Source organism: Rattus norvegicus, chromosome 14 (genome assembly GCF_036323735.1).
Source record: "Rattus norvegicus strain BN/NHsdMcwi chromosome 14, GRCr8, whole genome shotgun sequence".
NCBI lineage: Eukaryota > Metazoa > Chordata > Mammalia > Rodentia > Muridae > Rattus > Rattus norvegicus.
This window is the reverse complement of record NC_086032.1, coordinates 81,832,279-81,844,184: the sequence shown is the minus strand read 5'-3', so window position 1 is coordinate 81,844,184 and position 11,906 is coordinate 81,832,279. Positions and strand designations below refer to the sequence as shown.

Genomic DNA, 11,906 nt, shown 5'->3' with positions numbered 1-11,906 from the left:
GGCTTCTGGTTCACACACCTGGTGTGAATGTCTGGGGTTTGATGAGCTCCTTGACAGAGAGATTCTCTGGCCTCTCCTCATCTGTGCGCGTTAAGTCACTCTCTTGATTCGGGGTCTTACTGTCTATATAGCCCAGCCTCCAATCAGGATCCCCTTGTCTCTGTCTCCTAAGCACTGGGGTCACAGGATGTACCCCTGCAGCTAGACATCGCTCACTCTTTAAGTGGGTTTCAAAGCACGTTACAAGTTGCCCCTTGCCATCGGAGGGGGCTCGGTTCCAGGATCCTGTTAATATTGAACTTCAGGGCTTTTACATACAGTGACATAACTATATATCCACAATACAACCCACACGTCTTCTCGTGTGCTTTAAAGCATCTCTAGATTACCTGTGACACCACCGTGAGCAAGCTATGAAACGTTACTCACTGTACTGCATGGCTTAGGGAAACACGAGGGAAATAGTCTGTACAAGTTCAGTACAAAACTATTTCCATCCGTGCGTGGTGGGTGGAATCAGTTAGGTGAAGACACAGGACAAAGAGATGGCTGTGGTAGGACCCCCTTCTCCTAGGCTGGTTGTGGCTCTCCTTACAGTGGTGGGAATCGCGCAGTTCCTAGGGATTGCATGCTCTGGGGAAGTCAGTAACGGTGGCTAAGGGATTTGTATTGCGTTTTCCCCAGCCCCATCCAGCAATCTCATCCTCCTGAGAATTTCTCCAGGAGACCAAGAACTTGGCTGAGTTCTCTGCAAAGTCCTGCACTCGTTTTTCCACAGAGAAATCAGTCCACAGAGATGCCAGGTCTGCTTCAAAAGCACCTGCCACAGATAAGCCTCAGCCTATAGACCCTTGGCTCCAGGTGCCTCCGTCCCTCTGTGTAGCTACTCCTTTTCTGCTTCACGTGGGACTCCGTGGCAAGCCAGGCGTGGCAACTGTGCGAGGTGCCCACTGCGGGAGCACAGAGGACTTTTGTGCCAGGCGGTCACCACCCCTTAGCCGGCCCCTCCCTGCTCACCGAACAGACTTTACCTGCCGGCCCGGGCGCCCGCAGTCTCTCTTGCAGCTTTGCTGACTTAGAGCACTGCACACCTAGGAGCTGCTTCCCGACGGTGCGGTGCAGCGCAGCAGCCCAGGGGCCCAGCGTTCCTGCCGCGCAGCCCCTCCGTCGCGGTTCCCCTCCCTCGGGGCTGATCATTAACTCAAAAGCAGTATAAGGAGTGAGTGGCCCCGGTGAGCCGGTGAGCCGGAGGGACTCGTCGCCACCGCCATGGACAGTAGCACCTTGAGCCCCGCTGTTACTGCCACCGATGCACCCATCCAGTCCTATGAGCGCATTCGCAATGCGGCTGACATATCAGTCATCGTCATCTACTTCGTGGTGGTGATGGCTGTCGGGCTGTGGGTATGTGCGGGTCCTGGGGCACGGGCTGGAGAGGCCAGGGCCACTGTGTGGCATGAGCAGGCACACACTGATGCCATGATTTTCCTGAGCCACACAGAGGCAGGGTGGGTTTACAGGTCTATAAAAGGGAGTGGGGATGTCCTGGGAATGTTGGGGAGGAGTGCAGGGCACAGGAGGCCTGTGTTTAGGTAGGTAGAGGATGCCCAAGGGAGCCTTTCAAGAAGGCCAGGGAAGATCCTGAGCTGAGGGGGAAGGCAGAGGATCAGAGACTAGGACAGAATGTGAGCAACAGGAAAGGGTCACCTTGGAGCAGAAACATCTGACCTCTTAATTTTCCACTTTCCAATGAGAAAGAAACAGTTTAGAGCCGGGAAGTCATCACCTCCGCAGACTGCAGGTGCTTGAGTCAGCCTATGGCTGACCAATGCCCCCTTCTGGGGAAGGCTAATCCAGAGGCCTTGCACGGTGGGATTGTAGAGGGTATCTGGGGTTAGAGATGAGGAAGGAGGGAGTGAGCAGACAGTGACCTGGTCCCGGGAAGAGGGAAGTACATGTATCTCCTCTCGGGACTCTGGGGACACACCAAACCAGAGAAACTTGTTCTTCAAAGCCTGGAACTTGGAAAGTTCATTTATGATGCTGGCACACCTAACAGCTGGACAAAGTGTGAAAGCATTTCAGCTACCTCTAAAGGTGGGAATATAGAAGAAGCTAGAGTCAGGAAAGGATGGTGGGCATTAACCCTTTCACTGACAGCTGCATCAGGGGTAAAAGGAAGCATGAGTTTTTTTACTTTAAAAAAAGAATTATATAAATCATATGTAACAGAAAGGCTCCCCAAGTGTCACTCTTGGGGTCTTTGGGGCTCTCTTCACCACTTTACCTGGCTTCCTTTAACAGTAGCAAGCGTCTAGCATAGGCACCTCTATGGCTTGCTCTCCTGTGGTTGAACTAAATGATGCAGAATGAACTTCCCACAGCCCGTGCTCATCCAAGTCTGAAACAGGCTTGAATGTTTGTAACTATGCTTCCGATCCCCTCTCCCACATATCGAGAGTTGAGTCTGAAAGGTCTTTATGAGTCTAGAAAGGACTGTCTCCTTATGCTTCTGCCACTCACCTTCCAGGGCGTGGGGTCCGTGCCCTGGATAATCTTTGTGTTTTCAAGTAAAACGGGCAGCAACCGTAAGCTGGACAATACACCTTCACACAAAAAAGCCACAGGCCTGGGAAGTCAGGAATGGCAATTTCAGTTATACAGAAGGGGAACTGGAAGGCACAGGTGGCTGTGAATTGCCAGGGATTTTGCAATCCTTGGGTCTGATCCAGGAACTTAGGTGTCCTGATCCTTGCCTCGACACCTCAAGCATAGCGCTTGCTTGCTGCCTTCCCCTCCAATTCACGTCGATAGATGTTGGAACCAAGATGTAAACCCACCGTTTGCTAGCAATACCAGACGGCCCCTTTCCCAGAATGCACTGATTATCCCGTGCTCTTATCCCGGCTCCTTTGAGCCTTCTCGGTCATCCTGCAAGTGTTTACATTTTTTTTTTATGGCGTTTGCACTTTGAAATATCTGCTATTCGATGTCACTTGTCCTGCTACAATGCTACTTAATGAGCCTGCTAGTATTTGTCTGTTTAACCTTCTCCCATTTCCCCGTGCTTCCGAACCTTTCTCATTTACCACCCCTCTTTCTCCTACTGAATTGTCGAGGTGGCTATATTTAGGGATGGATACAATGGCTTCTGAATGATTTCTGGGCTTCAGAGACCAACCCAAGCCCACCGTGCTCCCTTAGAAAACCACCCACAGTGAATGCTCCCTCACCTCCAGCCGCATCCATTCCAACAACACTCAGTTTGGTTCTGTCTGCTTTCAACCTTGCTTCTTCATTGATTACCTTTTGGCTTTGGCCCATTGCTTGTTTGATATTTATTTTTCTTTTCCTTCACTATTTCACATTTCTTCTTCCAGGGGGTAGGGTTATAGCTGCTTAAGTCAGATCACTGACATTATTTTTGCTACCAACAGATGCTACCAACCCAAACTAGAGTTGTTAAAAATATGGCCCGATGGCGAATCGTGGGCGATAGCCCATTTTTATATGGCTCATAAGCCAAGAATAACTTTGACCCTTGGAGGGGGTTATAAACATTATAGGATAAGGCAAAATAAAATTATGTGGTAGAGAATCCACAAATTCCAAAGCACCTACTATTAGACCTGCTTTCGTCTCTTTTCAAACATTTATTACTACTATTAGTCTATTACATTGTATATACAGGTGTGTTCCCTGCACGTCTGTACCACATGTGTACAGTGTCCTACGGGTCTAGAAGAGGCTCAGATTGTGTAAAATGGAGTTACACAGTTGCGAGCTGCCTTATGGATGCTGGGAATTGAACGTGGGTCAACTGGAGGGCCAGCCAGTGCTTTCAACCTCTAAGCCATCTCCCCAGGCACCAAACCCGTTTTATTTTGGCCTAATCAGATGATCGCTTGTCATTCAGACCCTTGCTATTCAAGCCAGTAAGATCATTGCCACAAGAGTTGGAGTGGCCTTTGAGTTAACAGCAACGCTGAATGCTTGAGTTGGAATGGCCTCTGGGGGAAGCACAACCTTTCCATTTTATTAACGAGGGGAAGAATTGCAACCAGAAGTCTAGATGAATCGATATCAGAGCAGGGACGATTAAAACTCGTACGATGCAAAGCCAGCACTAGTCTTCCTTTCTCCGCTTCAAGACACTGCCTTCCTGGAAAACCGTCTCCACTGCTCCTTCCCCACCACTCAAGGGACAGTGCTGTTCACGTGTCCTCTATTTCTTCTTTCCTCGTAGATTTGCATGAATGTAGGCCTAGTGTTCACTGGCCTCAACTCTCTTCATCCTATACTTGTACATCTCTTATTAAATTATTTGGCAAAAGAATTTTTGCAAGTTAACAACAACTTTACCTTGACTATTCCAGGAGAAAGTCTCCCCCGGGTCCAGTTTCCATCTCTGGGCAGAGAAAAAAAATCTTCCTGGTACCACCTTGAACCCCACATCCTTAGTTTCTCAGTTCCCTACATATCATCTGATTGTGACCTGCGTAGGTTGCATTGAACATGGTTGGTCCACATGAATCTTCCGCGCTGAGGGCCAACACCCTGGTTTGTTTCCTTCCTTCCTTTTCTCTCAGAGTTCTGCCTCCCTCTGTTCTTATGCACACTATACTGTACGGCTGAATGGGTCAATTAGTGCCCACTCACGATGGGTGGGTGGCTCAGGCCGCATGGCGATTTGGTGACCACTGTCAAACATTTCAGATTCCATGAAGGTCCAATAGCAAGTCAAGAGCTGTCTCTCACGAGGAGAATAATTGTCTGCAGATTATATAACTTAAAATCCCAAGGATACTCTCTGTGAGTCACCCATACGGGTGTTCCAAAGATAACAGCGTCACCGTCACCGTCTGCCGCTGATACTTAAATACGGTAGGGTCAGCTGGAGGAACTTTTCCTTGTTCCAGGCCCTATTCAAAGGTGGCAGTTTCAGAGCCAGAGTGACTTGTGTATATGAGTAACACACCCAAGTGAGGAATGTGCTGTCTTCAGAATCCAAACAGGCCCACTAAGCATTGTGCTGGGTCTCAGGAGTGGGTGGGGCCAGGTGCAATAGCATAATCTTTAACCTATATGCCCCACCCCACTGGACTCCCGGAGTTTCACCGAGGTAGTGGCCTCTTGAATTTGGTTGGATATTCTCCACCCTCTGAGGTGCATATGCCTCACCAACAAGTCTGAAGTGCTACCACTTTCCGATCATTTGGTCCATTCAGCATAACGCCATCAATATGGTGGGCCGGTGTGATATTTTGTGAATCAGATGGGTGACATAGATCCCTCTGGACTACGTTATGACACGATAGTGTTGAGAGCTGTGCAGAGGGTGGAGGAGTCCATCTCAAGAGGTTTCAGAGAGGAACAATAGTGGCAACTGGGATGGAGACTATTCTTGTGAGATTTTAATACAGGATGTAACTGTTTTCTGCCCTGGTCCTAAGAATCTGCCTGAGGCTAAATGGAAAAAATAATAACTTAATTTTGCCAGTACAGGAGACTTTAAGACAGCCTAACAATTGACCTGTTATTTGGTGATTTTATCTAGACAACTTTCATATATGTATGTATTTTTAGGAAGTTTCTACTGTATGTGATACCTCAAATAACCCGTAGTTTTAGTAGTCCCTCCCTTGTCCCCTTCTTCCCTCCAGCTTCCTGTTAGACCCTCCCAGTCCAGTCCTCACTCCAAACCTCCATCCACCATTATTCATTCTATTCCCTGTCTCTAGGGAGACGCCTCCCTTTCCCCCAGTCCCTTCCTCTTTTCCTGACTTCTGTAGTTAAATTGTAGCATGCTTGTCAAGGACTTAACAACTAATATCCACATAGAAACAATATATAGTATATTTGTATTTCTGGGTCTCAGTTACCCCACTCAGGATTAATTTTTCTAGCTTTATCTATCTTCCTGCAAACTTGTGATTTCGTTTTTTATAATGGCTAAGTAATATTCCGTTGGAACGATGTACCAAGTTTCCTTTATCCATTTATCTTTTGATTGACATCTGAGTTGTTTCCAGTTTCTGGCATTGAACGTAGTTGAGCAAGTGTCTCGGTCATAGGATTGGAGCACCCTTTGTGCATATGCCCCAGAGTGGGATAGCTGATTTTGAAGTAGGCTGATTCCTATCTTTGTCATGAACCAACACTACACTGACTTCTATGATGACTGTACAAATTTGCATTCCCGCCAGTGATGGAGGAGTGTTCTGTGTATTCCATATGCTCACCAACATGACCTGTGGCTTATTGATCTTGGACATTCAGATTAGTGCAAGATGAAATCTCAAATCAGTTTTGATTAGCATTTCCTCGATGACTAAGCGTGTTACCGCTTCTCAGTCATTTGCGTTTCTTTCTCTGAGCATGCTCTGACTTGGCCTGTACCCCTGTTAAAGTAGCTTTTTCCTACCTGATTCCATTTAAAAAAAATTTAAATCAAAATATTTTTTATGTGCATTGGTGTTTTGCCTGCATGTATGCACCATACATGTGAGGGTACCAGATCCCCTGGAACTGGAGTTACAGACAGCCTTGAGCTGCCATGTGGTTGCTGGGAATTGAACCTGGATCCTCTGGAAGAGCAGCAGTGCTCTTAACTACTGAACCATCTCTCCAGCCCTTGAGTTTTTATATATTTTGGATGGTAGCCCTGTATCAGAGGTGCACTTAGTAAAAAATATTTCCCCATTCTGTAGGCTGCTGCTTTGTCTGAATGATGATGCCTTTGCTATACCGAAGCTCTTTAGTTTTATGAGGTCCCATTTATCAGTGGGAGCTCTTAGTGCCTGTGCTATCCGTGATACATTTAGAAAGTCTTTTCTTGGGCCAAGGAATTCAAGACTATTCCCCACTTTCTCCTCTATCCGATTCAGTGTATCTGGCTTTATGTCGAGGTCTTTTATCCATTTAGAGTTGAGTTTTGTGCAGGGCGATGAATATAGGTCTATTTGCATCCTTCTACAAGCAGCCATCCCCCTTGAACAGCACCATTTGTTGAAGAGTCTGCTTTTTTCTCCAGTGTGTATTTCTGGCTTCTCTAAGAGAAAAAAAAATCAAGTGTCCATAGAGTGTGGTCCTGTTGATGGTCTTTGATTTGATTCCATCGATCAGTGTGTCTGTCTTTGTGTCAATACCATGATTTTTATTTTAACCACTATTGCTCTGTAGTACATGCCTTGAAAAGTGGAACCTCCAGCAGTTCTTCTATCATTCAGGATTGGTTTAGTGATCTTGAGTATTTCGTGTTTCCATATGGAGCTGAAAGTCTGTGAGGAACTGTGTTGGAATTTTACGGGGATGGTGTTGAATCTGTAGATTGCTTTTCATAGGGTGGCCATTTCGACTCTTTTGTTTCTATTGGTTCACAAGTGCGGGAGTTCTTTCTATTTTCTGATCCTTCTTTAATTTCCTTTGTCAGTGTCATTAAATTTTTATCATACAAGTCTTCCGCTTGCTTGAATATCTACCCCAAGATATTTTATATTATTTGAGGCTATCGTGAAAGGTGTTATTTCTTTGACTTGTTTCTCGGTCCTTTGTCATTTGTATACAGGAAGGCTACTGATTCTGTAAGGCTTCTGCATTCTGTTATTTCGCTGAAAGAGTGTTTCAGCTGTAGGAGCTCCTGGCGGAAGTTGTAGGGTCACTTGTATATACTATTAGATCATCTGCAACCAGAGATACTTTGACTTCTTCCCTTCCAGTCTGGTCCTTTCCTGTTTGTATCCCTTGATCATTTTTTCGTTGACTCACTGCTAAGACTTCAAGCACTATATTGAATAGATATGGAGAGAGTGAACATCCTTGTCTTGTTCCTGACCTTAGTGGAATTGCTTTGAGTTTCTCTCCATTTTAGTTGGTGTTGGCTATGGGCTGGTTGTAAACTGCCTTTGTTATGGTGAGGTAAATCCTCTGTATCCCTAATCTCTTTAGGATTTTTATCGCGGAGAGGCATTGGATTTTGTCAAAGGTCTTTCCTGCACTTCAAGAGGTGATCATGTAACTCTGGACTTTTCCTCCTGAGCTCTTTGTTCCCAGAAGTAATGACCCTGACACTAATTATTCATTAGCAAATACTTAGGCCAATAATTTTACTCTGCTTCCTGACTAGCTCATATTTCAACATCTAGTTTATTCTATTCTAGCTTCCTCTACTGGCTAGTTACCTCGTCTCAGGTTTATGCAACCCATCTCCCTTTCTGTCCAGAAGAATCTTCCCCTTGATGACTACTTCCCAGAATTCCTGCCCCCCTTGCTCCTAGAACTCCAACCTCCTATTTCCTGCCTCCGTCCACTGGCCAAAGGTTTTTTTTTTTTTAATTTTTTTTTTCCTTTTTCTTCTTTCTTTTTTCGGAGCTGGGGACCGAACCCAGGGCCTTGCGTTTGCTAGGCAAGCGCTCTACCACTGAGCCAAATCCCCAACCCAAAGGTTATTTTTTTTAATTGTCATGTGAATGCTTTCACACAGTGTACCAGTGAGTCTCTCTACATGATCACATGGTTTTTGTCTTTCAGTTTCTTTAGATGGTGGATCACGTTTGTAGATTTACATATGTCATACCGTCGGTGGGCTGAAGCCTACCTGATCACGGTAAATGATCTTTTTGATGTGTTTTTGGATTCAGTTGACAAAGTATTTCATTGAGAATTTCTCTATCTATGTTCATAAGAGAAATTGGTCTGTAATTCTCTGTTTTTGTTGGGTCTTTGTGTGCTTTGGGTGTCAGGGTGACTGTGATCTCGTAAAATCAGTTGGGCAAAGTTTTCCTGCTTCTATTTCATGGAATAATTTGAGGAGTGCTGTCATCGACTCTTTGAAAGTCTGGTAAAATTCTGCACTAAAGCCATCTGTCCTTGAGTTTGTTTGTTCACTTATTTATTTATTTGAATTGGGAGACATTTAATGACCGCTTCCATTTACTAGGGGTTATAGGTCTGTTTAAATTTTCTAAATCTGAACTTGATTTAACTTTGTTAGTTGGTGTATATATATAAAGAGTTCATTTCTTTTAGATATTCCAATGTGATGGGGTACAGGTTTTTAAAGTATGCCCGTAGGATTCTCTGGACTCTGTCAGTGTCTGTTGTTACATAGCCCATTCTGCCTCTGGTTTTGTTAATTTAGATATTCTCTCTCCGCTTTTGATTATTTTGAATAAAGGTTGGTCAATCTAACTGATTTTATTAAAGAACCAACCCCTCGTTCCGTTGATTCTTTGTGTTGATTTTTTCTTCCCATTTTATTGGTTTCAGCCCTGAGTTTGGTTATATCTTTGGTTATATCTATTCCTTCTGGGTGTTATTTCCTCTTTTTGTTCTAGAGCTTTCGGGTGCTAAGTCTGATAGGAACTCTCTTCTCTCTTGATGTTGGCACTTAGCTGTAAGCTCGCCTCTTAGAGTCATCCTCATGCTGTTCCACAGGCTTGGGTGTCCTGTGAGTTCACTCTCATTCATTTCTAGGACATCGTTAGTTTCTTCCTTCACTCATTATTATTCATTCAGAAGTGAATTGTCTGTCCCACGAGCTTGTAACCTTCTTTTTTTTTTTTTTTTTTTTTGTTCTTTTTTTTTCGGAGCTGGGGACCGAACCCAGGGCCTTGCGCTTCCTAGGCAAGCGCTCTACCACTGAGCTAAATCCCCAACCCCGCTTGTAACCTTCTTGTGGTGGTTGATATCCAGCACAACAAGATTTGTGGTGTTCAGATAGGATTCAGGGAGTTATTTCAATTTTCTTGCATCTGTTGTGTCTTCCTTCGTGTCTAAGCATGAGGTCGACTTGGGAGAAAGTTCCTTGAGCTGCTGAGAAGAACGCATGGTCTCTTGTGTTTGGGTGAAGTGTTAGGTCCATCTGGTTGCCGATGCCAGTTAGCTCCAGCATCTCTGTTTAGTTTGTGCCTGGATTGTCTGTGTAGTGGTGAGAGCCGTGTATTGAAATCACCTACTATCACCGTGTGAGGGCTAGTAAGTGATTTACGCTATACTAGTATTTCTTTTATAAACTTGGGTGCCCTCGTTCTTTAGTACGTAGATCTTAAGAACTGCAACATCCTCTGGGTGGACGATACTTTGATGAGTATGTAATGGCCTTCTCTTCTCTTCTGATTAGTTTTGCTTTGAAGTCTAGCTTGTCCGATGTTTTTTTTTTGTTTGTTTTTTCTTTTTTCTCTTTTTTTCAGAGCTGGGGACCGAACCCAGGGCCTTGCGTTTGCTAGGCAAGCGGTCTACCACTGAGCTAAATCCCCAACCCCTTGTCCGATGTTAAAATGGCTATACACACTTGCTTCTTAGCTCCATTTCCTTGAAGTGTCCTCTTTTCCATCCTTTTACCCCGAGGCGATGTCTATTCTTTTTTTTTTTTTTTTTCTTTTCTTTTTTTCGGAGCTGGGGACCGAACCCAGGGCCTTGCGCTTGCTAGGCAAGCACTCTACCACTGAGCTAAATCCCCAACCCCGGTGATGTCTATTCTTGATGTTAAGGTGTATTTCTTTGACACAGCAAATGTTAGTCTGTGTCTATTGGGGAATTGAGACCATGTTGCTGGGAGCTATCATCAAGCAGTGTTTGTTGATTTCCGTTATTTTGTTGTGGGGTGGGTTATTTTTGTTTGTCTTCTTGGGTGTGGTCAGCCTCTTCAGGTTGAAGTTTTCTTTCTAGCTCCTTCAGTAGAGCTGGATTTGCAGATAGATACTGCTTAAGTCTGGTTTTTATCACGAAACCTCTTTCTTTATCCGTTTGTTGTGATTTAATATTTTGCTGTGTATAATAGTCCAGGTTGGCCTCCGTGGTCTCTTAGAGCTTCTTTAACACCTGCCCAGACTGTCTGGCTTTTAGAGTTTCCATTGAGAAGTCAGACATTATTCTAATGGGTCTGCCTCTATGTGTTATGGTCTTTTAAGCTTTTAGTATTCTTCCCTTGTGCTGTATGTTTAGTGTTTTAATTATTTAGTGCCAAGGGGAATTTTTTTTCTAGACCAGTGTATTTAGTCTTCTCTACTCTTCTTGTACCTTGATAGGCACCCTCTTTTAGGTTAGGGAAATTTTCTTCTATAACTTTGTTAAAAAATAACCTGGGTTTTCTTTCTCCTTCCTCTATTCCTAGTATTCGTAGTTTGGTCTTTTCATAGTGTCCCAGATTTTTGGGATGTCTTCTGCCTGCATCCTCCCTGCCCCCATGACGCTTTGGTATTGTTTTAGATTTCACATTTTCTTTGACCAAGGTATCCATTTCTTTTATCCTGTCTTCAGTGTCTGAAATTTTCTCCTCTATCTTTTGCATTCTGTTGGTGGGACTTGTCTCGGAGTTCCTAAACGTCTCATTTCCAGTTTTCCCTCTGCTTGGATATTTTTTTTTATTGATTCTATTTTCATTTGCAAGCCTTGAACTGTTTTCTTCACTCCACTGTGTTTCTTAGGTTTCTTTAATGGGTTTGTTCTTCTTTTCCTGTAAGGACCTCTAGTGTACTCCTTTAGGCCATTTTGAAGTCCTCGGCTTTTGGGTTGGTTGTGCTGCCTTTCATTTCTCGGGCCTCCTGTCGTCGGGCTGCAGTGGAGACGCGCTGTCCTGGCTGTGGTTGTGTTTCTACATCGGTGTGTAGGAAGCTGGGCTGGAGATGACTGTAGTTCTGAGTGCTGATTTCCGGTTATTGCCGGGTAGGTGTTTCAGTCCTCAGTTTCTAACTTTAGAATTATCTTAGGAGTGATCTTTCCCCGGTCAGTTTCTAGAATCTGAATCTTTTAGCATTTATTCCTGTTTCAGTGTCAGCTGCCTTCTCTGCACCTTAAGTCTGTTTGCCATGTTGCTATTCCCAGGAAGACTGCCGAGTCTTCAGAGTATGTCTTGTGGGAGGAAGAACACACTGCCAGGAGTCCAGAAAGACTTGTGCGCTCTCCCT

General features: G+C 44.7%; 1 protein-coding gene across 1 annotated transcript in view; it reads left to right on the top strand.

Annotated features, from left to right (window-relative positions):
* The first annotated feature begins 1,100 nt into the window (after window positions 1–1,100).
* Window positions 1,101–11,906, top strand: part of Slc5a1 (solute carrier family 5 member 1) — a 64,590-nt gene continuing 53,784 nt past the window's right edge. Inside the window, exon 1 of the mRNA NM_013033.2 lies at window positions 1,101–1,404. Coding sequence (NP_037165.1) covers window positions 1,270–1,404 — 135 coding nt within the window. The 5' untranslated portion in view covers window positions 1,101–1,269. The remainder of the gene's footprint in view (window positions 1,405–11,906) is intronic.